General features: G+C 36.2%; 1 protein-coding gene across 6 annotated transcripts in view; it reads right to left on the bottom strand.

Annotated features, from left to right (window-relative positions):
• TTC7B (tetratricopeptide repeat domain 7B) overlaps positions 1–27353 on the bottom strand; it is a 152415-nt gene that overhangs the window by 106179 nt on the left and 18883 nt on the right. For 4 of the 6 annotated variants that reach the window (XM_054198205.1, XM_054198198.1, XM_054198202.1 and 1 more), the window contains exons 2-5: positions 25540–25694; positions 24243–24411; positions 10596–10726; positions 8181–8302 (exon numbers count right to left, since the gene is read on the bottom strand). In XM_054198205.1, coding sequence (XP_054054180.1) covers positions 8181–8302; positions 10596–10726; positions 24243–24411; positions 25540–25694 — 577 coding nt within the window. Of the gene's footprint in view, positions 1–8180; positions 8303–10595; positions 10727–24242; positions 24412–25539; positions 25695–26183; positions 26203–27353 lie in introns of those variants that run through there. The other 2 variants (XM_054198201.1, XM_054198203.1) reach the window with 2 other exon arrangements.

Raw genomic sequence — 27353 nt, 5'->3', positions numbered from 1 at the left:
AAGCCAAAGTATAATATATTGGACAGTAGAATGAAAACAGAAATACATTGTGAAAAACAATAGCAAAAATGAACCAGGGGAGGGAGAAGAGAAAATAAAAATAAAAAATAAAAAACAACAAAATAAGAGGTTATCAAACCTCTGTTGGTTTTGTAACTCTCTTGGTAACCCCTGGAGATGTTTAATTTTGAAGCCAACACTTCTGGTTAGCTAGAGATATTAAAATTGGAAAAACACACGGTTTTCCACTACTTTAAGTTGTTTATGTGACATTTATTCATCAGCATAGTTAATAAGAGTCCTTTTATTGCCAACTCTTGTATTTGCTATCACACTGTTGTACTAAAACAAAGTAGAATGGAGGACAAGATTTCCTTTCATCTTTTGCACACAATGGCAATTCTGAAAATGCTTACTAAGCTGTCTTCTATTTTTATACTCTTCAAATTAATAACAAAGCAGTGTTCAATAGATTAACTTGGAGAAAGGCAGGGAAAGAGAGCCAAAACTCCCTAAATTCATAATACATACAACACACAAAATGTGAGTTGCATCTACAAATAGGGACAACACTTTCTGGAAAGCAAAGCCCGTAGAAATACTTCGAAATGCACAAGCATTATATTTATATTTATTTATATATTTATAGTTTTATATTTCATATTTATAGAATATTTATTAGTAATCACCTTTCTTTATACTCCTCTGCTGTTCATTCATTGTGGGTAAAAATTTATGCAGCCTTCCTAAGCATGAGGCTTACCGCAACACTTCTTTCACAAAGCAGAACATAAGACCACCTCCCTAAAACATCCTGCCAATAGTCTTTTAAAAATATCACAGTGAAATAAATGAGATTACCTCACTGCTAAGTTGCTTACCAGACATGCATCTGTTTGAATGTAATCTCCAGGGAGCTACTTGTTGCCAAAGAAACTCTGCTTTAAAATACCCACACTGCAGTAAAGTGGGGATTTGGTAAACAAAAAGACACTGAAATTTTGTCAAAATTATTTATACATACACACTATGCCTATGCACTGGAGAGAAATAAAATGCACAAGGGCACTATCACACACCCAGAAAAGGAAGTGTTACTTTCACCTTTGCGTGCTTAAAATACAGCGTATCAAAAAAAGGTCATTTGGGACACTGGGCCAGCATTGGAAGGAGAATTTGGGAGGCAGAAAAGGTAGATCTAAGGGGTGTACCAAACCCAAAAAAACCCTATTTCAGTACAAACACCAAAATGCCTGCACGTCAACAACAAAAAAATAATTACAAGCACTCCTTGATATAGAATCATAGACTGGTTTCGGTTGGAAGGGACCTTTAAAGGTCACCTAGTTCAACCCCCCTGCAATGAGCAGGGACATCTTCAACTAGATCAGGTTGCTCAGAGCCCCGTCCAACCTGACCTTGAATGTTTCCAGGGACGGGGCATCTACCACCTCTCTGGGCAACCTGTATATAACGCATTATCCTGGTGGTTACATATTTTAAAAGGAAAGGATGTGGAAATCAGGAGGTGGGAAGGGGAATTTTCCAGTATTCACTTGAATACATGAAAGTAAAGCTTGCCTGCCTTTCAAGATTCAACTGGTGGCTAGCATTTCTGTAACGTCTATTATGTCTCCAAGGTATTCACAGCAGTGAATACTCACGGTGGTCAGTCTAATACCGCTATTTATCTTAAAAAATTAAAAACAACTTTGTACATTGCCTGGACAATGACAAGGAAATAATTTGAGTAATGGACACTTTCAAAGAATTGATGAGTTTTCAAATACTTTTAATCTCAGTAACAAATGAACACAGACACGCACAGCCTCAAACACCTGCACGGTATTCAGCTTTTCTTAGCACCGTACTAGTCTTCACTGACCTTGGAATACAAACACGCTAGAACAATTTGATTGCTACAACAATTTGATTGCTACAACACTGCCTACAGCTTAAAAGGATAGTGTTGAAGAGTCAAACAACGTAATCCGGTAACCTTTGCAAAAATAGCTTATTATTAGTTATTACTATTTAAAATAAAGATGGATCATCCTTTAGTACTAGTATTTTTTTTTTCTCTTTTTAAAGCTCTGTAGATAATTAGTCTCCTAGTTCTTCCAAGAGACAGTTCCTTTTATCACCACTGTGACCAAAATACACGCACTCTTCCCTTGGCAAACTTACCTTAACGCCTAGCAAATCACTTTCTACTACTATCATAAGGAAATGTAGCGCAAATTAGTCCTCCTACCTGCTAATTTTCCTCCTTTTGAAGTTAACAGGGTCAATTAACATTTTTGCAGTTAAGAACTGGCAGCTTCTATAATTATTAATCAGTTCAAAACCAGGATTTCAATATGAAAAAAGAACCTTCGTAATTAGTAACCAGTAATTCAAAATACTGAAAAGCTCCATGTTAAACTATTACTAAAGCTTTAAAAGAAATGGCCAAATGCCACATTCATAGAACAAAAATCTTTCTCTTGGTGAAAATTACTATCATCCAGGTACAGCAACTAACTGCCCTTCAGAGAAAAATTAGTATTAACAGAAAGAAACTTGAAAGACTTAGTTAGTTGTAAGTTAGTGCAGCAGACATTCAGGTGATATATCTCATCAATATTGTCCACAAAACACCTAGGCCCCAAACTTCATCAGAATTTGAACCTGAATTTGACATGCAGAACAACTGGCCAAGGCTCTGTGCAAGCTTTTCTAAACATGGGCGATGTTTTGAGCAGGGGTTCGACCCAGATGGCCTCTCAGAGTGCCTTTTAACTTGTATGATCCTGAGTGCACTAAATATTCCCTCCCCAATTTAAGGCTCCAATACCATTTTTTTTCCCAACCCATCACAACACAAAACCAAAACCCTGAATTTGATGCTTGCAAATGCAAGCAACAGCCGTAATCAGCAAGGCTTGTACATGGGCTAAAAAATGCTAAGTATCTTCTCTGAAAAAGTGAGCTAGAGTCAGAATTCCAACTGCAAATTATTAAAATTCTCAAAATTCAAGATCAACTCAGATACTAACATTAGTCTTTGTATAACGCTTTGTATAACTAATTATTACAAAGGTTATTTGACATTATCTTGAATAAAAGAGATTCCTTCATGTTTATATCCACCTTAGTCCTCCATGTATTCTACCCGTAACTTCACAGAGGAGCCTTATTTGAAACTCTTGATGTTAAGACACAACTCTGAGCAATAAACACGCAACACATGGATTGAAAGAGAAAGCATTGTTGACGGATGATTTTTTTCTGAATATCTGAGGGAATAATGATTTCCCCTCACATTCAAATAGATTCTGGTTTTTCAGTGAAAACTAACAGAGTAAGAACAGTATCTTAAATAAACACGAGGAAAGCATCTGATATGACAGATATTAAAGTATCCTTTTGAAAATGCATTTTTGTTAGCAAGCACAAAACAGTGATTTTTTGTCTCAAATATATTCTGCCTGCGTTTCCTAACCATGCAAACATGAAAGCAGTTATCTCCAGGTCAAAGTTGTTTCGAAAACTGCAACAAAAGTAATTTCCAGTAGAGCAGTAGTATCTCACACATAAAGAATGTGATACTTCATAGGATTTCAATGTTTTTGAATTTCATCTTACTTTCTATTCTTTATTTAACCACCAATTCATTTTGAGACTAATGTGGGTTATGCAAAAAGACATCAACAGATTCGGAGAGCGATGGATAGCTAACACTGTGTTCTAATACAGTGGACAGCTGGTCATACAGTGTCTTGATTTATGTCAAGCATTTACATAAATCCTTCTCTTACGGATTTCATCACTGTAAAATCTCCAGCTGTGAGCACTGTATATGTAAAACGGAGGCACTTATGGACTGGCTTCCATCCACGCCTCCTCACTTACTAACATGAAAGCCATATTCCTGTGCTATTCCTATTTATGTTACGGTGGAAAAAGAAAAACAGATAGAGGAAACAATTTCTACATAGACAAGTCCTTTACATGAGTAACTCTAAGGAGGGTTTTCTTTTGTTGTGCTTGTCATACATTTTGTAACCCGATAAAAATCAAATTACATGCAGAAAAACTAGTTGGGGTTTTTTTGGTTTTTTGTTTGGTTGGTTTTTTGGGTGTTAATTTTCTACTGAGAAAAAGCCAGCCTCTTGAAAAACAACAGCCAGTTGAGAAACAACTTCATGGAGAAGGCTGGCAAGGTTGTGCTTCGCTGCAGCTGTGCCAGTACAGGTAATGGCACCATGATGAGCACAGAACTGGTCCGGGTTCCTCAAGCTTTGATTCAGCATGTGACCCGTGATGGAGATTAGACCAAATTGCAGCCTGGATCCTGGACTCTAACAGAGCAATATCCTTGGAGAGGGTGTGGAATATAGGAGAAGCCACAAAAAAAGAGCTGTGAAAGCTAGCTAAGTCTAGTTTTCACATGACAGCCACCTGATTTCAGACTCCAACCAGAAAGCTCTTTTGCTTTAAGTATATTTCACTTCCAGTATATTTCGGAACCTGACTAGCTCAAAAATAAAAACCATTTACAATTTATGTTGGTCTTGTTTATCTTATAATGTGAATACATAGCAAAGACTAGGATAGAAGGGATTACTGGGTACATAACTGCTGTCTTATCTCTCTCAGGGGCATTTTACTTGAAAATAGCTGCGTTAAAGTACTAATGTCAAAGTTCCTGTGCTCGTAGCTTTTCTTGGAACAACGTCAGGACTTTGAACTCCTTCAATTTGAAATTGCAAAGCACCTACTAGACTAAATGGGAGTTGCGTAATCTGCCTGAAAGACATTTAAAGTTACATATTTCACAATGTTTTTTAAACAGCACATAAACTCTACTTTAAGTTTTAGAACTTAAGTTTTGTTACTCATTCCACGCTGGAACGTTCTTCTGCTCCTAAGTGAAAAACGGGTATGTAGTTTCATTCTTTACCGAAATTCTGTACATTTTGGAAGAAAACCTTAATTTCAGATTTGTGTCTTAATAGAACACTAAAATAACATTCTTCATTCAGACTATTGCCACTTTATTTTATTATTTTTTTTAGATAATTGCTTTTCCATGTATTTTCAAAATGCCAGCACTTAGCAGCTAGGCTAAGTTAGGTTTCAAACACTTTCTAGTTTTTCATACAAGATAATGCATACCTGACAGATAGTCACTTAATCCTCCACAAAACCTTTTTTCTTGGCTTAAAAGAAAATCTCTGTACAGAGAGTGAACAAAGAAGAAATTTAAAGTGGATCAAGTGGCTTTTTGGGTAGGCAGCGATACTCCCTACATTACTGCTAAAATTATGCTCTTCCAGCTAGTATAAAAGTTATCTTATTTGCTTTTGTAGTTCTTAACTGACACATGCACAAAAATGATGCTTCTACTTCTAGTGAAAGAAGTGTAATTAAAAGCAGTGATTAGCTAACTGACCCCTAGATACACAACAACAAAAACCCACTCCATAGCAAAAGGACTTCAGATAAATTCAAATCTCCAGCAGATTTTGAGAGATGTTTGATAGTACATATTGGAGTGGAACTGAAGTCTAAAAAAAAAAACCCACCAAAAAATACGTACCATTGATGCATAGACACCTACTCAGATCTTTAAACATGCTCTAATGCATACATTACTATAGCCCCTATGCTCATAACAAGGTAGCATTTGAAGTGACTCAAACCAACGCCAGGCTATAGTTTGGTGAAAGGAATTTTATTTCAGATTCAACTCTTCTGAGTGTAAGCCTCACTTCACGAACATACACAAATAGATTTCACTGCACTGCAATATGAATAGCAGATTTAGTCTGCCTGTGAAAATAGGCTTTTCCTCCTCTCCCCCAGCACTCACAAGCAGTTAAAACTCTGGTGATTCCCTGCTTCCTCCACAGGATCTTAACATCCGCAGCTTCAGTTGCAAAAGGGAGTTCATTTTTTAAAAAATTTCAGTTTCTAAACTGCCTATATTAAAGATACCTACATTTCCTCTCCTTAAAAATGTTCGTATAATCTTTACAATCTTAGACTGAATTCAAACTTGAAGTATGTTGCAAAGCTTAATGGAAAGATCCTGAATCTAATTTCTATAAACCTAGCATTAAGAGAGATGACAAATTTAAAAACCAAGTAAAGCATCCTTAAAAGAAATGTATTAAAATACATGCTATAAATTTGTGACTATTAGAAAAGTATATATTTAAAGTTCTGTTCAGTTCTGGTAAACCCAAGTTAAAAACAAACAAATAAAAAAAAAACCAAAACAAAGAAGGGACCCATAAAAGCAACAAGATAACTAGCAGCCTGGAACAACGACCATATTAGGAAATCTTGAAAGAATTGGGTTTGGCTCTAAATTAAGAAAGGAAACTAAAGGATATAATGGCAGGAATATGTAAAATAATGACTGGCATAGAGCTATTTTTCGTAACACCTCGCTTCCTCTCATACCTCCCAAAGTAGCAGCACTGGCCAATGAAATTGGAAGAAGAAATTTAAAATTAAATACATAATGTGCAACTAGGTCATAAACTCCAAGTGACCGTTGTAATAAAGACTGCAAAAAAGATTATATGCTTATGTAGGAGTTAACAGGAACACCAGCACCATGAAGGATTAAAGTGCACATGGAATACAATCAACCTTTCAAAGATCACACCAGACCAACTAATATGGTCTAGGAAAAACATTCCTATGGGATGGAGGTTCCTTAATAACCTACTGCATGACTTTTTTGGTGCAGTTGTTTTTTGTTTTCTTAATTAATCTCAATTTACCGTGTTAATTACAGGTTGCTTTTACGCACAACATCTCAGATTAAATAGACCATTTTCATTCCTGGCCTTCAATCAAAATTCTTCAAAATGTGGAATTTTTAGCTTATTCTTAACCATGATTACCACTGGGATTTTTTCAATAAGTATATTTTATTTATCTTTTGTGCCGGCATGAAAACAGATATTTTATTTTTAGCTCTGGTAAATTAAAAAAAAAAATTAACTTTCGGAACATTCCGTTCCTCCTGCAATTAAATGATGAAAACAGAACTAAAATGTAACTCTCAAATCATGTGCTATTGCAGCACTACTTCATTACTTTAAGAATGAGATTTCAAAAGCTTAGTGACCATTTCCATGCTGAAGTCCCGGAACAGTTTGAGAACTTGGACAGCCTTTTGTCACCCTACCATCAGTACATTAAAATCTCGAACTCTTTACAGACACTGCATGATTCCCCTTCATCTCCTGTTCATGTATTTGAAAGAATAAGAAACATTTTTGGTACAAAGCAGTAGCCCTATCAAGAGTTCCAATATTTCAATCAAACCACATTTTCCTAGTGAAATAAGAAGCCCTGCTTCTGGAAATGAAAACAAGAGGAGGAAATAAAAGAGCCTATGTAGCCCTTTAAACTCAGATTAAGCCTGAAGTGTTTAAATCATGAAGTGTCATGCTCTTTACAAATAAAGAGCCTAACTTTCCATAATCCATAAATTATAAAAAAAATTTTAAACTATGTGATTTCAACAAATGTCAGAAATGTACTTAAAAACCATTTGTGCCAAGTTTTGAAGCTCTTAAAAATGGAGCGTTGTATTCCTTTTTTCATTTTCTGTGATATCTGAATTTATTTTTAGGCTTTTAAGGGAAGCCTTTTTTAAAATAAATTATAAAGGATCTCCCATGCACAATCTAAGAGGATCTATAGAGCATGTACAATGGAGATTGTATACTTGTATACATACTGTTGATCTTCATGCACATTTATCCTGCAGCATAATGTTAAAATAAGTGATAACTGAAGAGATTTGGAAAAAAATTACAAAATCAAATTATAAAAATCAAGAGTTTCAATATGTTGTCAATTACTTTCTATTAGTGTCTAGTAATAAAGTAAAAGAAATTTCAAATCATTAAGGTATTTCAAGTTCTCACATTCAGTAAGTAAAAATCTAAAATGCTTTCTGTTTAATATACTTTGATTAAATGATTTTACAATATGTAAATAAATACAATATGGGCAGCTTTACTATTTCAATCAAAATGTTACGACTTTATTAATAAAGAGGCCTCATGATTACACAATTCACAATTGCTAAAAATGATTATGCCCAGTTAGATCACAAATACGAAACCTAAACAAAAAGGCAAACACACAAAAGGAGAATCAACCCTTACCCATTCTTGAAATATAAAACATGTGCTCTTTGAAGTCCTGTTTCCAGGAAAAAACCAAGTTCTTGTTCATGTGCAGTGGGCCCTGGCTTAGGGCTTCTGTTTTGTATATTGGCATTAATTACCTAAAAGAACAAAAGGGAAAAATGTATTTAGAAAAAAAAATAAAAATCAAGTTTTGTGGACTTTTACACAGAATACTTAATGTTGGAAAAATCTTTTTCATTGTAGGCGGTGGCTAGTAGAATATTTCTATCCTTTTCTCCATTCCCACCTAAATATAAATCTTTTTGCTCTTAGATATACCCTTAAAGGTAAATTATTCACCAAACAGAAATTGCACTAAGAAAAATTTTATAACACTTTTTCAGAAAATGTTGTGAAGAATGGTATACAAAAAAGGAATATACGAAAAAGCATATTTGCAACTTTATTCGGTAGCAGGAGGTGACTGTATTAAAAAATCTAAAACTCTATTAGGTTAGGAAAGACTGCCGCAAGAAGCAGTAAGATTAAAAGTGATCTCCAGAGTGATGGAGCAAAGCACTCACTCAAAGCACTGGCACAGGCTGCCCAGAGAGGTGGTGGAGTCTCCTTCTCTGGAGATATCTAAAACCCGCCTGGATGGGTTCCTGTGCAACGTGCTCTAGGTGAACCTGCTTTGGCAGGTGGTTGGACTAGATGATCTCCAGAGGTCCCTTCCAACCCTTACCATTCTCTGATTCTATGATTTCCAAAAAACAATTTAGAAATAACTTAATTTGTATTACATCAACATTAAAATGATCTCTCAAAATGGAGAGCTGTCAGCTTTCATTTGCCTTCATATTCACCACATGTAGTCTACCAGACACTGAAAGACAATAACAAAACAAAAAAAAACAAGCAAAAAGCTCTCAGAAAAGTAAAAATGTGTATGTTTTCAAAAAACAGTATGAATTACTTTTCTTTCTCCCATCACATCAGAGTTTTTCTTTCACTTGCGTGACCCTAACTGTATCTAATAACCCTTTCAAAGATAACTGTCAAATGACAAGCCTGAGGCTTGTAAGCAATACGTCTGAAAAAGAGGGTCAGACTGATACTGCTAGCTTGCTTCATATTTTAATAGTATTCACAAGCCAAAGAATAGAGCCCCAGTGTATTGGATTTTGTCCAGACACATCTCCAAGTCTAAATAAAATGCAATAGTGTGTAACTCCTAGAAACAAAGGGTACCGCAAATTTTCTTTTCTTAAAAAGAGTATTTATAACACCAGAAGGGTTTCTGCTAAATGGTAAAAAACAGAAGACAAGCTTAGCAGTGGAAATGAAAACAACAGGAGGAAATAAAGGAGCCTATGTATCCCTTTAAACTCAGATAAAGCCTGAAGCTTACAAATCACGAAGCGTTACACTCTTTACAAATGAAGAGCCTAACTTTAACTTTCCATAAATTCATAATCCATAACTTATAAAATGGGGGGTGGGGAAAGAAAACAGTAACTTGGCTAATATTCTGCAGAGCTGTTAGGAGGTTATATCTATCTAACATTAAGAAGCTCAGCCATATCAGCTTTCATCTATAGGAAACAGGTCTCCTACATATCTAGTACCTCGGATTTTAAAGGCAGCTGTAGTTTCATACATACAGCAAGTAATATATTAATGAGACAAAATGACAAACGGGCTATCAAGTCTGAGAACATTGTCCTGACCCAATTTATAGAGCTATTAATATTTATCTGAAGTTCATCTATTTTTTAAAATCATATGTTTATCTGGCTATCATATCTGATGATTTTCTCATTATCCCAGGATTGTGCCTATTAGTTGAAGCAAACACACTTTCAAGTTACTATTCTGGACACCCCACTGATATGGCAAGTGTCTTGCTGACAAGTACAATGTTATTTCAGAATTTTACCTTCAAGTAGCTTTTTGAAGAGCATTTAAGAGCAGTTAAGTTATTGGCTCCAAATAAACATCAACAAGATCAATTTTCAATCTTCGTAGCTTTGTTTTGAATTATTTTTAAGAATTATCTGAAAAGCTAGTGAGTATATACATACAACATACATATTCCGATACGTGTGTTTGAAAGACACCATAATCCCTTGTTCATAAATTAACTACCATAGCATAACAAGAGGCCAAAGATCAGCATCTTGAATATGCACAGCAGTTCAGTGGAGCTCTGTCCCTTTTAGACTACTATCACTATTTTCTAAGAGGTCAGAATGAGAGAAGAGTCAGAAGGACAGCTACCAGACTTCCATTAACACACACTAATTTATTGTCCAATTGGAAGCGTACATTGAAGTCCTAAGAAAACAAATATTAGACATCTTTTAGTGGAGCTACCAAAGTGTTGATAACACCACATCAATGAAAGATGAGCCACACAATTGTTCGATTAAGCTAATTATCCCAGCTTACCCTTTCTATCTCCTGAAGGTACAGAAGAGCAATATCCCCAGCCTTCTCATAGCATGTAACAATTTCTTGTTCACGGTCCACATGGAGGTTGCTAGCCGAAGAAGAAATTGGCAGCTTCTCAAGACAGAGACCTGGGGGGGAGAATAGGGGGGAGAAGGAAGGAACAATTTCAAACGAAGCATTTAAAACTAATGTCATATAATATTATATCTAAAAAATGGTCCAGGCTAAGTCCCTTTGGTCAGGGGAAGAAGCAAAGAAAAAAAATAACTCAAAAACTTATGCAGGTATGGTCCTCTGATACAGACACAAACAAATACATAACAGCAACTCCTCCTTAATAATTATAAAACCAGAATCAGCCATTTCTTTAAATGTCATTTTGATTTAAAGACATTATGACAATCCACCACCAAAGTACCTAGTGTCTTTCTATATCAGTTTTAAATTACTGAATACTTCGCTTTTCCAGAGTGATCACAGAAACCAAGGCAGGGTGACGAATGGCACACAAGGTAATACTAAACTTAGTAACTGTGCAAGGCAGAAGCACATATAAAAACAAATATATTTTCAAAAAAAGAAGGGGTTAAGAAGTGCAATTTTTGTATTTAAATTTAGTAAGGGGTGGCTCACTCTCATCAAGGCACAAGTCTTTCTCTCTCAGGACTTATCCAAGAAATATGCTATCTGGTGCTCTGAAGAAAAAACAAAAACGTCTTTGCTTGTCTAAAATAAAAACCCAACAACTCTTACTAATTGATGCCATCTCCTACTAAGCCACCTCTATTACAGTTATTTTCAAGGTAATTAGAGAAAACAGCTGGAAAGGACCTCAAGAATACTAAGCCATTTATCTGACCAAGGAATCAACCAACCCCAAACACTTGTCTAACCCGTTCTTAAAACGCCTCTGATGACAGGGATGCCTTGGCCTTCCTATGCAAATCATTATAGAGCTCAACTATTCTCACAATAAGTATTTTTTCATAATGTCTACTAGATCTCCCTCCCTAGATTAATTACTCCTAGTCTTCTTCACAGAGAGATAATTCCTTTCTTTACAAAAGATTTTTTCAATGTTTAGAGAGAGAGAGAGAAACATGCTTGTCACAAAAAATGTCAACTCTCACTCATGTTTCTTTTCACACTTCCTTGGCAGCTAATCATCTTTATCTCCTCTGGAGACTCCGCAACTGGTTACTTCTATCTTGATTCACTCTGTGGAAACTGGATACACAGCTCCACCTGAGCCTCAATAGCACCCAGCAGAGAAGAGGAAAGACTTCCTGGTTTTGATATAGAATACTTTTTAAAAAGAGTAAAAGTTTTAAACAAACCAAAACAACAATAAAAAACCACCCAAAAAACAAATCAGCAAAACTTTAGTGCCTTTCCTTACATATTAGTAAGACATTCTCTTCTGTTTATGATCTGCAACAGATCATCAGCTCATATTCTGTAAGCCAGTTGGCAAGCCATGCTGCCTCATCAGTTACCCCATCTCATATTTATTTAAATACTGATTTGTATTTGAAGTGTAGCACGTTCCACATGTTCTTAAGAGATTTATTTCAGGTCATTCTTCAAGCTTGTCAGCAGTATATGCTGATCCTAAAGTGCCTTCAACTCTTCCCACATGAACATAATTCACAATTTAAATGACCATATTCTCAGTTCATCATCCAAAGGTTTGAGAATCCATTGCCGGAGAAACTAAAAACAAAACAAAAAAAAACCCAACAAAACACATATTTACATATTGGGCAGATGTCTGTTGAATGCCCGGTAGTTCAAAACCCCACTTCAGAGAATAATTTATCAAAGGATTTCTGTCCATCAATACTGTAAGGTGGGGACAGTATGTTTCATTGGAATTACAATAGTTAGTTACTTACTAAAACAACTTAGGAAGACGAAGCCATGGAATCTGGAGTTTATTTACTGATAAACTCAAAACTATGCAATATTTGTGACCTCCAGATACTTTTAAAACATCTATTAAGTTTCAATATCTCCCTACAGAAGTATAACTCATCTGTATAAAAACACATCAAGCCATATTTCTGGTTTGAGAGGATGCCTTAAGTCTGTATCAGAGTTTGTTGGCCACCTTTACCCTCCAATCCACCCTTTTACCAGTACAAACAACGCATATCCCTACAGCCCTATTTGCTAGCTATATACCCAGTTAAGACAAAATGCTGACTCCAGTACTCAATGCTCTGCTAAAGACAAAATAAAATTCAATATACTTTTCAAAAACCTACACATTCTTAAAGTGCAGCAAACACACAAGTGGTCGGTCTCTCAAAAACCCACCAAACCCGAGTACAAGCGACATTGGATTTTCTGACATGTTACGGTTTTCACTGAAAATAGTCTACAGTAGCCTATGCTAATCTTTCTTTCAATTTTCAATCAAATAGCAAATATCCAAGAAGTTCTTTTGTTAACTGTAAGTGAAAGACCCAAAAGCACCAACATTAAACTACAGAAAAGGTCAGTTACCCTGCTACTGCAGTAGACTTGAATGGATCCTCTGGGAAGAGGATCCAAATGTAAGGTTGATGTTGGACAGAAAGTTTGCAGTGACCTACACAAACACCTTCAAACTCAGCCTTAGAGGTGACCATAAAATACAACAAATGAGCTGTAATAAAAACATTGAATGACTGAAAGCACCAGATAGTTGGTAAGCGGATCACTCCTCCCCACCCCTTCTCTCCGATGACAAGGACAGTCAGTGCCCCACAGTAATCCTCCACTACATGAAACATATTACTCAGCTGGTTATTTGTAGATTTGACTTGGATTTATTATTTCTATTTTTATACTTTATGGCCACAACTATAATCTTGTTAATCTGAAAAACTCACTATAAGAACTTTCTCTCATTTTAGCTGAGAATTTTCTTTAAGATATGAAAGTACCTCAATGCTCTGCCAGGAACTTTAAGTAATGCAGAAGGAAGTACAAAATTCTAAGTGTCCTTTGACGAAGTAGATAATACTATTTCTTAGAATAACTTTATTATACAACTAGTATTCACTGTATTTTTTCCTGGTATGTTTACTACAACCCAGGAAAGTATGTACTTTTTAAGCATACAATGCTTTGGAGCAGGAACTTCATTTGGAGAACTATCCTGAAATGACCACTTAACAGGACGGTTTGGACACTATTTTTTTTGATGACACAAGGAATAATTACAATTCAAACGTATCACCTAGAAGAAAAACCTTGAATAAATTATGTTTTCTTTAACAAGTTAAAATTAGAGTCACTCCAGACTACTCATTTAGTTTTTTTCTTAAGTACAGATGAAGTTTAAGAAATAATGTATTAAAGTACATGAAAGTATTATTCAATTTTAAATAGATATAAATAGCAACACAGCAATAACCACGCAATATACTGGCCACTTCTTCACAAGAGTACTGAGAGATGATAAAAAGGGATTATTATATTAGGCCCTTGAAAAAAGACCAAGCAAGTGGTAACATACAGAATTGAGAAAAATGTGAATTTCAAAGAAACACTAATCATCCTAAATTATCTGCTGAAGACTTTTGCATATATTCAAACAAGTCAGTTCTCCCCTCTATGCTTGTTACCTCACCCGCCAGGCAGGAACCTCTGCTATTCTCCCTCAAAAGGGCAGGAATTTCTTTCAACTGTTCATATGCTTCTTTGAGATACTCAGAAAAGAGGTATGTGTTACTGCTATAAAATATTATTGTGTTTGTTGTGAAGGTTATAGCTATTGGTTTATTTAACTTCTATTGGTTATTTTCTGCATTCAAGAATATCACGTCAATTGGTACCACAAGTTGACTTTGATATTCATGGCTTTTAAGTTTAAGCCCTTCCAGTCAAAATCACCTCCAAGTAAAAGCTTCCAACAAACTGGGTCAGTTTTATTCTGGGAAGACACTTATCTCATACATATCTAGTCCTGGTATCAAGCAAGATGACTCCTGAGGGAAAAGAAAGTGAGAAGCAGTGAAATGAATACGAGTCTGTACTAGTTAAGCTTACGTGTTTTGCGAAGTAACTAAAATTGCTGTCAAAAGAGCAGAACAGCAAAAAACCAGTATTTGGACAAGAAAAGAGTATGCCTGATATTTAATTTACATGATAACTTGCGAAGTTTTTCTTTAAATCCTCAAAAACTTTACAAATTATCTGCATTTTGTAAAAGATTCAGAAACCAAATAGTAGATAGCTTTGTCACTTATTCCAGGTAGCTTCCTTGTGTCTATGGTCTCAAATCAGTGGCCAAGGTTATGCCAAATAAAGTATTTCATTTTTTACAAATACCGGAGTAGACCAGCCCTACCACCACATATGCACACTGATCACTACCCAAAAAGAAAGGACTCCTCAGTAAGAACAAATAACAAACCAAAAATTTTTCAGAAACCTCCGTGCAATATATTTGCTTATTCTTAGACAACCGACAGTTTTTATGTTAAGGACAATGACACTGATTACTTTTCATTTACAAACCACTTCAAAAAAAAAAAAAAAAGGCAAAGAAAGCAGACTTCTAAGTCCTGTACGACAACCGATTAACTAACGTTCCCATTTCATTATACAGATGCATTCATTATACAAAACAAAAATTACTCTAAGGTCAAAAGGAAATCCACAGCACAGTTCAGATCTTTACCAAGTACTCCTACCACCCAGACCACTACTGCGACCATTAAGAAAAAAAACCACCACAAAACAAAACCAAAAACAGAAGGCTGAGAAAAGTGTATCACATTTACTGCATTGTGTATCTGAGGATTTTCCATGATGCCAGCCAGTACCTTGTCTATATAAATTTTGGAGACCACAAATAATAATGGACCCAACAGTTTATCTACTGTTTTCAGTAGGTAAGTCAAAGGACAGAGGAAAAACAGTGAAAGACTATTTTATACTTAAGTAAATAAATATACTTTTGCAAGAGAGAGAGTCACATCAACAGATAAAGATTTCTGTGTTTGCTTCCTGTTTTCATTAAATGGACATATAAAATCCAAGTGTGTTTGAGTATACAGCACTTGTTCTTCCCTATACAATATGCAAAGCAACACTGGCAAGTGTTCTAGATGCTGTAAACAGAAAAAACCCCACCTTTCCTCTCCTTTTAAAGAAACTTCATATGTAGCTTATATATTTAGAACAATTATATAGAGTACAGCAAACGTTTATTAGTAATTTTGAAAGAGGACATTAAACAATCCGAATCACTGCTATCAAGGAACTCCCACAGTTTTTTTCTGAGCTTAGAACAAACACTGCTAATCTCACTGAAGGGATGGACTTATTTCCAGAAGCCCTCAATCAAAGATTGTGACTTGCTTGCACAGAATTATTTTAGAAAGCAAAGCATGAATTTTTTTCCTCTTCAATTCCCTACTGGTATTTGTAACTTAATTATTATAAAGGAATGGAGGAAAAGTAAGAACAGAAAATAGGGAAATATATTTATAACAAACTACCTCTTACTTTCACAGTTAATTGCAGATAGACTGTCTTAGTAGGAATTGCCTACTTTTTTAGACAATCTAAGGAAACACAATTAATTTCTCTGACTTTTCAAGTACCTTGTATTGCCCAGGGAAAAAAAGTCTCCAACAACTGTCAGGACGCAGGATCTCCTCCATGGCTAGTTTCATACACAACTGGCTTTCCAGAAAAGGCATCAGAAAGAAGGTCAATACCCACTTCTCTCAGCATACTTGAATTTAAGGGAAGCTGCTTTGGCAGCTCTTTAAAGAGAGTCACTCTTTTAAACGCAAACTACTTACAGAGAATTAAATTCCATTCTAAATGACACCCGGGGCAACATAAGCACAACCTTCCAGAGCTGAAGACAACATTTTATCACGTATGCTCATACTGCAATGTCATTTCATTAGTACAGCTTTTCTAATGCCATAGTTATGCCAGTGCTTTTAAGTGTCTTGATGTTTCTCAAAGTTAAACAGAGAAAAGGAAAAAAAAAACAGGAACACTCATCTCTCTTCTGAAGTGAACACCTACTTATTAATCCAAGCAGTCAATGGAACTATAACAATATTTTTGGATTTCTTACAATATCATCTGAGATAACTGTTGTGAAAAGATTGGTCACACTTTTCCTCTAAACGTAATGACATTCAAGCCTTCGTATTTTCTTATGAATACAAAATAGATTTCTACAGTATTTTTAAACAAGAGAGATCAGCATTTTCATGTATGTACTTGTTTCTTGAGAACGATGTGCCAGCCAATTCTTGCTTTACAGTAGATCCCTTTGACAGATAAGCACCTTCTAGAGGGGCTGAAAAAGCTCAAACTAGAGATAAAAGCTGGAAAAAGGACTGATAATTGTTGCAGATCCTGGAGTGAATGAATCTCTCTCTGAGGAACCCTCCCCAAAGCAGAAGAGCTGCACACCAGTATATGGAGTGGTCATCAAGGAAGCTGCTCTCTCAGGAGAAAGGATGGTTTAACTATGGAATTTATAGTTTTGCTGTAAATTGACAGGATTACTCCTACAGGCACCTCTAAGGAAAAAACACCATGCTCCACTGTGACACCAGTTCTTCCTATGGCATGAGAAAAAAGGCCAGAGTCACTAATTTTTAATTTTGGTCCACCATTTTCTCCCTCTCCTCACTCTGCCAAAGGCAAGATTCTGAAGAAATTCTAATGATTTGGAAGAAACCAAGAACAAGCAAAACACACCACCAAAATACTCAGGTCATAAAGAAGTTTATTTTAATAAGAAGTATATTATTTTCATTCAGTGTTTGGATTTCAAATACCGGAGCTAAAAGTAGCACCGAGGAAAGCAGGACAAACTCCTGGGTTCCCACCCCCAAGTCCCTGCTCCAGCAGGACAAAAGTCATAAAAATAGAGCGGGGAAAGACATCTATAACAAAGTTTGAAGTATCTATGGCACAGGCTTCCTAGACATGGTCTGCAAACTGCTTGCTGATGGGCTGCAATGTTTGCACAGCAATATAGGAGGAAGGAACTTAAGATGAGTTCTTGACCCATTGCCTAATGAGGCTAGAGATCCCCGGCATAATTACTAAACCAGCTTTCATTTAGCATTCTTCCATGAAGAGCTGCTTGGTGTCTGCTGACACAGGCCAGCAGTGCACAAGATCCCATTACAATCGTACATGATTAAAGTTAAGTGCAGCATCTTCTGCTAACTGCAAAGCAGCAATTCACATGCACCTGACCCTTTACTGAACCTAATGAGTATTTCCATGTTTCTATAAATAGAACTAATTAATAGCCAATCATTTAACTTGGTAAATGCAACATTAAATTTGAATATGGGTCAGCAGCAGTAAAGACAGTCTCACCTTACTCAACATATATCATCTAAATATAAACACAGTTATTTGAACAGGCAATATGAGATGTAAACTGGCCTGCAGCAATAAGGCTACGATCCCATAATGTCACAGGCTAACTTACAGACAACATCCCTCACATACTTAACAAGAATTTGTTACTGCAATACCACACAGCCATCTTGACAGATACCCGGAGTCGTCTATTAATCTATACGCCACAGTAAATACAAACACAATTTATTTACTAAAATCAAGTTTACAAAGTTGCAGACTTTAAGAAATGTCAAGACTTCTAAATTGCTATGTTCATCTATAAGCATTTGTAGAAAGATTCCCTAACTTGTAATGCAAAATATTGTAAATTATTTTTCAATTATGTCTTTTGACTTATGCAGCAGTATCAGAATCATGTTACCTAAGATTTCAATAAGCTTATTTCCTAGTTAAATATATACTTGTTATTTCAGAACTACTGACAAGTTGCACCTCCCCAAATTAACACCTCGATATCCCACTGTGCATTGCATCTCATCTCTGCTTCCATAAGCAAACAAAAATTGCTTAGAAACACAGGAGATATTGCCATGCACAGATATGCACAATATTTCTAGAATATTACCTCATTCATATACTGCTGAAAACTTGCAGGAACTTAATTGTCCTGTTCCCAGAGGCCATATCCCTAGGAGAATATTAGCTTCAGCCATTATTAAAATGGATTCTAAATATAAGCTTCTGTATGGTAACAGCATATACAGAATTTTTTCTGGTTGGTCTTGTAAAAGACGGGAGCAGGAAAAGTTGGAGCTAGCTGCACAAGCCTAACATGAAAAGGGAAAAAAAAAAAAAAGACATATACAGCCTTTAACTACTTCTTTAGAGATTCATAAATTGTCTTATTTCAATTCTTCTTAAGTTAAGATTTTCCTCAGTCTCAGAATTGAGCTTTGCCAATTAAACTGATCTAGTGAAGAAAAGGAAACAAATGCAGACAAAATTAACCTCTTGTAACAAGGGAATCTTATCAGAAGGTAGTCATACCTGAGCAGATACTTAAATATCCAGTATGTAATACAGCCAAAAATGTGCAAAACCCCTCTACAATTTACTTTGAGCCGGGACTTGCCACCACAATCTCAAGACTGTCCTTCCCTCCTCCTCCCCCTGCCCAGCCTCATCTCTGAGCTTTGCTCTTGCTGCATAAGACAGCTCAAATAATCGGTACCGATGGCCAAGCTACACCTGAGGCAAAAGAAAAAAAAACCAAAACAAAAAAACCCCAACACACCTGCTTTTTTCTGTACTGCTTCTTAAAACTTCGTATTAAAGGTAAGATAAGAGGTCACAGGAATGGTTCATAAGTGCTACTACAGAACAAGGAAAGGCAACAGCTTCAGGGAGCCAGTTTCAGGAACGCTCATGCACCTACTTTCAGGCTAACATTTTGCCACAAGAGTCATGCAAACCTGCCCATCTCCTCAACAATGTCCTTCTTTTATGCCCCTTTTTCTTTGGCTTGTCACACTCTTCTGAAATACACTGGCACCTCCAAACATAGACATTTCACTACAGAAAACTGTTTTATCGGATGCTTCTCCTCCGCTTTCATGTCAAATGTAACTACAAGCAGATGGGGGAAAAAAATCTAAACCAACAGATTCAAATAAGTATTCTCATGGTTTTCCAAACACTAAGCAGCCCAATTGATTTGAAAAGCTCCATCTTTTCATTTCTATGTTTTATATGACATTTAAAAATTGCCCCACTCAATTTCTTCAAGTCTTTGAATCTAAGAAAATTCTGTATTTAATATGAAAACTATGATTTTATTAATACTCTGTCCCACACAACACCTTCTACATACACATATAGAGTCATTACTCAGAAGCACAGCATCAAAATCACCTCTTTTCTTAAACACCAGATCTAATCCAGAACTGTATTCTATGGGCACACACACAAAAATAAATCAGTGTATGGTCAAAAAAAGTATGCCTGTCCACAAAGTTAACTACATAAAACATGATCGCCCTCCACTACACTTCCATTTTTAGCTTGTGGATTTGAGGAAATGGTGAAGAAAGGCAGGAAAATATCAGAACTACACTACAATCAGTGTACTGCGTGGTTGTTACCTCCTCGCAACTTTTGCATGAGGGATCTCTAAACAGTGCTGAGTCCTGACCTATGCTAATCAAGTTTCTGAGGCTTTGCCTCATGCATATTCAGATGGCTAGTCTACCCTCTGCCATTTTAATGCACACGGTAACAGATAACTTTTCATCAGACCACACTTACATCCTCTTCTAGTTAAGGCATAAGACATCACTACTAGCAAGTGGCTTTTGTTGACAGAAGCCAGAAAAAAACCCCAAAACTAAACAAGTTCTCCTGTTCCTTGAATTTCTTTCCAAAGAAAGTTTCTTTCCATTTTTTTTTTTTTTTGGCTCACCATTATAAATAACTAAGTGCCCATGAGATTTTCAGTCTGATGAAATAAAGCAGTTCCTTTATCACCAGACTAACAATTTTGAACATTTTCCATAGGAAGAGCGACAGACGGGAACCACTTTCCAGCACTGCTCGGGCACTGAGGCCCTGCGATTCCCCGCACACCACAGACTGGCAGAGAGACACATGTAAAGGAAACAAAAGATTTCAGAGGTAATTCGATAGGATTTTTCTTAGAATTTTGTTGACGTTTTACAATGTTGCATTTTGACAAATCTATCGAGAAGCTTTCTTTGGAAGATTTGAAGCAGCGTTTCAATAACAAGACATTTCCAAGAAAAGAATAACAATAATTTAATCTTCCTTGCTGGGTTTGAGAGCCTTCGAATCCTTTGCTTGACTTGCTATCATTCCATATTATGCTTCTCACTTACATTCTTGTAAATATGCTGTCCTCAGCTAAAGCTATAAGCATCATGGAGACTTAACAGCATTCTTTTAAAGATATATACGCATTTAATTCGTTTACATAATAAAAAACTTGAGGACCCCCTTTGCGAGTGCACTGCAGGGAGTAGATGGCTTTATTTCTTTGGTTTAATGACAGAGTTATTCCAAGTTGAAGACTGAAGACGACACTAAATTTCATGTCCTGGACTACTGTAATAAGGCTTGTGTAATGAAGACTACTGTAATTTAATGAATATTTTGTAGTGAGGTTTACAAACAACCTTGATGGATTAATACATTCAGCCACACTCACTCTGGAGAGTCTGAAGAGGCAGTGAGAACTTTCCTCTTTTGACTTTTGTCACATCTTACTTTCTAACACAAATACATAGAAAAATATATTTATATATGTGTAAATACACAGATATATATACACACATATATAAATACACACACACCCCCTCCACAGTTGAGCAAGCATTTAGAGATCTCACTTCCCTGCCATGGTCCAATTCCATTTTCCCTCCCCACCGTTGTCACTACTGTTCCTCTTCCCCTTCTTTCTACCCACCAGCAGATAAAACTCCAGCAAAATTTAGCTTGAACCTGACCTTGGACCCATTTTTGCACTTTGTTGCATCTGTCACACATGCTGAATCTTCCTTTGCTATGAAGAACCAAAAGGTTTCAAGCAAGAGTAGGATGGAACATATGGAAAGCGGGTAATTTCTAAGGCCTTGTTACGAACTATTAAATGTCTAGGGTTACAGGACAACATGTGCACTTAAGTACCCTGTAACAACTGCAGAAGAAGAAACACGTCAACTCAATCATCCCACTCAATCTGTCACCTCTGAGGTTACAGAATGAAACCTCAAAGCGAGAAGGTAAGCAGTTGGAGGTGGTCCCACCTTAAATAATGAAAAAAAGTGTTAAGGCAATTAAAAACTACCATTAGTTATCTGCCCTATGTCTTTGTCAGAAATAAGTACATCAGTATGAGACCACTATACAATAGCATAGAAGACTGCAAATCCACTGGAACCGGATTTGCCCCAAACGGGATTGAAATGGGGCAACTAAAACAGGAATCTTTAACTGCCTCTGTGCAGGTTGCCACACTGAACAGTGCAGCTGGGCTGATGCTTGCAAACAGGCAGCACAGACAGTCCCCCGTTGCTTAATAACACAGCGCTATGTTCATGACTGCCAAAGAAATAAAATCTAAATACTCAGAAGTGTTTTATCTTTATATTATCAGGTTATCCTTGAACTTGCAAGCAGAAACACAAATCCCAGTGAAGCACAAAATCCCTGTAAGAATAACTTGTATCTAGTTGGGTAATACCTACAAGCCTCAGTCACCTCTGAAGAGACTCTGAATTCAGACTGAGAAGTTTTATAGTCCACTCTTACAAGGGGAAAGAAGAATTTCCAGGGTGAAGGGGGAAGACAGTGAGAATTAAATGTACACTACTGGATAGAAACATATGCTATTTAGCTGTCAATTACTCTAAACTTATCTAGACTTTGCATAGTAAAATTTAAGACTGCTCTGTGACTTCTACCTCATTCTAGACCATGCAGAAAACAATATTCTTGCAACGTGCTACCCTGTGAAAAAGGCATATTAACTTTTATTAATCTTCCATTCAAACTGGAAACATAACAAAAAGAGATGATTCTGAACATGAACAGAACAACAACAAAACTGCAATAGTTTGCTCAGGTAAAGTGGTAGCCAGTCACCCAGTAGAAATGACCAAACTAATGAAATCTGATCAAGATTAGATCAGGCTTGATATGACAGATTTCAATGTTTAAGTACAAAACTTGAAATCAGAAGCAAAAAGCCCCCCGTCATGCCTAGGCAGAAGACATCTAGGCATCGCTCGCTCTCTCATTTTTTGTTGTTAAGCTGAGCCTACAAAACATTACAGGGTAGAAAAGATACATATTTTACAATTTTCTAATAAATTATTTTTACATTAAGTAAAATTACTAATACTGTCTGCAAAATTGATGCCTTTATGTTTCGACTGTTATATATCTTTATGAGGTCAAATAAAACAGACAGAAGAGTTGAGGTCTGGGAAAAGATTTGATTAAATTACTGGGGTTCCTTGGAGATATAAGCAAATTTAGGTACTTAAAAGTTGATCAAGCCTAACATCGCATTTTCATGGAAAGAACATGACAAATTCAACAGACATCCTCATAGATTTAAAAAACAACACACAACCAAAACACACAACGCTGAGTGGAATTCTACCAGTACCAGACATTGCCAAAAAGCCCACACAGACGCTGTATGAGAGAAACAGGTAGATTTACATCATATGTAAGAACTCCCCGTGTACTCCCTTCCCTCTTTAAGTATTGCCCAGATTTAGGAAGCATCCTTTTGTCTTGGCTACCAGTTAGTTCCCGTATTTCCTCGACATCTCTGTAGAGATTGATTCACGCTTGTTTAACGTTTACTAGAGGACTCTGTTGGTGGAAAACAGTCACTCTCTTCCAAGACTAATGTTAGAAACAATCCTTGACCAGTTGTCAGTGAATGCTATTTAAGTCTCTCCTAAATTGTGTTTGCTGACTTTGACACTCCTCTTACCATAACAAAAAGTCCATATGTACATTAAACCCAAGCTTAAACACAGCAGACCAAAGCAAACATTTAGACACAGTAAATTCTAATAAACCTACAGCATACAAACTGCCGCTTTCCTCAACACACTGACACAGCTTACAATGTTAATGAGTTTTCTAAACTGAAGTGGCACTGCCACCTTAAGACACAAGGCCAGCATTGCAATTTTCACTACAAGACTAGTAAAAAAAAAAAGTTTTTCAAAATTAATTTCACTTTCTGAATTCTTTAAAAAAAAGATATTCAGGTAAGAAAAACTCAAAAATAAAACTGTGCAAGAAATGCACTGCTTTAAGTCTTTTTATCATGTTTTTACTATTTTTCTCAATTAAGTAGCAATTTGGCTTAGGTTGAACATTTTAACATTCAGTAAAAGGCATCATAGTGAATCAGGGTTCTCCAATTCTGGCCACAGCAACTTCACTTCTTTGGTAACTCTTAACTTTCAGCAATAGTGTCTAGCCACAGTTATTATGATATTTACATATGGAAGGACTTCTAAATACACACATCAAAAAATTAAATTGGGTGACAGCGCAGTCAGAATATTAATTGAGGTAAAAGTCTTGTCACCCTAGCACAAACTCTGAATAAAGGAGCCAAGCCATCCTCTTATCTAAAAATGTGGTACTCCATCACTGCTGATACACAAAGCAAAAAATTCTTTAACTTTGGACAAGTTATGAATTAACTTTTTAGAAACTATTTCCACAGTATTATACTGCAAAGAGCAATCTTACCTTTAGTAGAATACGCTTCAGCAATCATCCGTAGCCTATACGGTGGCACTGCAGCTAGCTGCAAGTCATCAACTCCAACTCTGGCATAAGTGTTCAGAGCTTCTTTGTAATCACCTTCCACATAGTTTAACTTGGCCATAATTAGGTTAGCTTCTTGTAGGAATTCTGGCTAGAAGGAAGAGGAATAAGAAAGGTTTTTTTTCCTGAGAAAATACACCTAATTCTTTCTGATAATTATTTGGTCTGTTTTCTGTATATATTCACTGTAGAAACCCTCAGGATATTACTTGTAACAGGGCAATAAAGCAATAAAATTCTGTCTTCGTGTAACATGTGGGAAGCTTACAAATGGTGAATCCACAAAACCTCACTCCACCAAGCTACTGAAAAGCATTACCGGTCATTTTATATATTCATCTACACATGCACCAGAAATACCTCTCAGTCAGAACCTAGCTTTGCCAGGTGACAAAACTATTTAAAGGCAGCCTATCATTACAACCCCTACAATGATTTTTTCCTAACACCACAAGCACAGTTGAAAATAACATAGCATCAAAACTTAATGATGTATGTTCCACAGCCTACATATTTGATTCACACAATTTCAAAGTATAAGGGCAGAAGAAATGACTTGAAAAAAGGATTCATGGAAGAATAAAGAAGGAAAAGGAAGAGAAATTAATACTCCCACAAATCACATGAAACAAAACGTTTCAGATGACCGTAAAACAAGGTCCTTTTGATCTTTCAAAAGATGGACATTGAGTACAGAAAAGATATGCTGATGTAGTAGCTACAACAATAGTCAAGTAAAAGAAGGGCTAGACTAGTTAAGAATATCAAAAGGTTATGAGAGAAAATACTCTCAAGTATTAACCTCACTTTCCATACCCACAAACAAAACTTAAAGAACCTTTCCTGAATACTTGAGACTTCTACAGAAATTTAAGTATTTTGCATTTTTTAACAGTTTTATTTAATGCACTACAGAGAACCATATAGCTATATACTTCAAGAAAAATTTCCACAAAACAGGTTGCAAGTACTTCATTTAAGCATCCCAGAGGTCAACAACAATTTTCTTATTCTTTTAATGAAAGAAGATTTGAGAAATTTATTTGAATAAAAATCTATGAAGAAACAAAGAGCCATGAAATAGCACAGTGCTGATGATGGTCTGGGAATAACAATGATAAAACACCACACAAGCACTTTCCAGATTTTTCTCCATGATCAGCAGGGTACTCCAGTCAATTTCAGCTTTTCTAATTCTTGCTCTGACTGACTGACATACCTTCAGGTTTCCCCTATCAAGCGCTGCCGTGAGGTGTTTCCTGACCTCAGTCAGCTTTGGCCGCGGGCCCCGTGGACTACTAGTCTGTTTAAGAGCATTTTCCTTCAAAAATTGTTCTAGTTTGGACTCCCCAAGAAGTAGTTCTGCCATGTCATCTGTAAAAAAAAAGCAAACACATGAAATATTAGAAATCATTTTATTTCACTAACATTTCAGTGGAGGCATCCATTGCCTGAATTTTAAATAGAAACTAACCAAAACAGTGTCAAGTTTTTCGATTTAACACAAGTCATCTGGTACTTTGTTTTACTTTATAATTTATCTTTTACCTGCCTGATTCATTGTAGAATCAAGTCTCCTGTGTTCTAAGCTATAATGAATCAGAACATTAACCCGAAGTCAGTATTCTCCCCTTCCTCCTTAAAAAGCAGCACTTGATTCAAAAGCCTTATGTAGCTTTCTGAACATGACACGATACACTTCAGATATTCACTTTACCAAAAAAAAAAAAAAGGGTGTGTTTCACAAAATGCCTATCGTAGTTTCAAATATCAATACCGATATTGGATTAATTTATGCAACTAGTTTTAAATTACACGTCCCTCATGATGTCTTTGATCACCACATGTAGATATCGCTCTAACCTTGTTAAGACTCCAGCCATCCCAGGTCACCAGTGTGAACGTCCTTTTCTCATCTTTCTCCCCCTGTCTTAGGAGACTCACTAGACTTCTCAGACAGGAAGGTAGAACGTTAATACCAGGGTGCCCAGCAAAAGCTGCAGCTAGCACATTTGCTGAAATTCAAGAAATTAGTCATCCTCTACCTTCCCCTTACCCAGGACCACTAAGCTGATTTTACTGAAACGTGTTGAATAGTTCCTCTAGTGAGAAAAGAGCTGTAAAGTCATCACCTCACTCTCTGGGACTTGAAAAAGACCAGATCATGTCTTGCAAACAATGTCTGAATTACCCAAATTTGAACTAACAATAAATAAAATAGATTTTAAAAAAAAGGAGAAAGGGAAAAAGCTAACAATCAGAAAAGTGCTCACTGCCCTATAACCTTTAGTGCTGTCCTTAGAAGTTATGGGAAGGGACAGAAAGACCAGGTCATGCAGAACTCAGTGTTACTGTAGAGGAAAAGCTTTTCCTCAGGAAGTATAAATGCATCAGCATTATCTCACCTTTTAAGTACAACCAATTTCAGTCTTGTGTCAGTTGGACTAGTATATGACCCATGTACAATGCCATTATACAGTAAGGTGTAAGGACAAGTGCTGTCCTGTAATATGTCCTCTCAAGTAGAAAGACAAAAACCTGTAATATTTTTTTTTCCTTAAAACCTCCACCTAACTGCTGATTCTTAAACCACAATTTCTTCGACAGAGAGTTTAAGAGACCAGACAAACAGCAAAAACATCAAGGCAGTGCTTATTTTTCCATTTATGTTTTTTATTTGGTGTTCTGGGAAAGATATCCATGGTAATCTGGACATTTATTTGCTCTCAACTACCATTCACTCATGTTTTACTGTTTAAACACTACTGCAGAAGGGAAAGATCTTAGCATCCAGATGAAGACAAGCCACGCCACAGATGCAGCCAGGTTACCAGTCTGCTTAATTTTCTGCCTTTCAGACCATAGCCGTCAAATTCATTGATCTCAAATTTGCAATAATAGTTCCATTCCTTTGCCCACCGAAGTTTCTCCTGATACTTCAGCTATCCTCATCTCATGTCTAAATCAGACAGCACTGAATAATCTGAAGTGTCACTTTCTACATACGCTTTCTTAAGAGCACCTTTATGCCTC

Source organism: Rissa tridactyla, chromosome 4, assembly GCF_028500815.1.
Source record: "Rissa tridactyla isolate bRisTri1 chromosome 4, bRisTri1.patW.cur.20221130, whole genome shotgun sequence".
In the NCBI taxonomy this organism is placed as follows: domain Eukaryota; kingdom Metazoa; phylum Chordata; class Aves; order Charadriiformes; family Laridae; genus Rissa; species Rissa tridactyla.
This window is presented reverse-complemented; position numbering and strand designations above follow the sequence as displayed.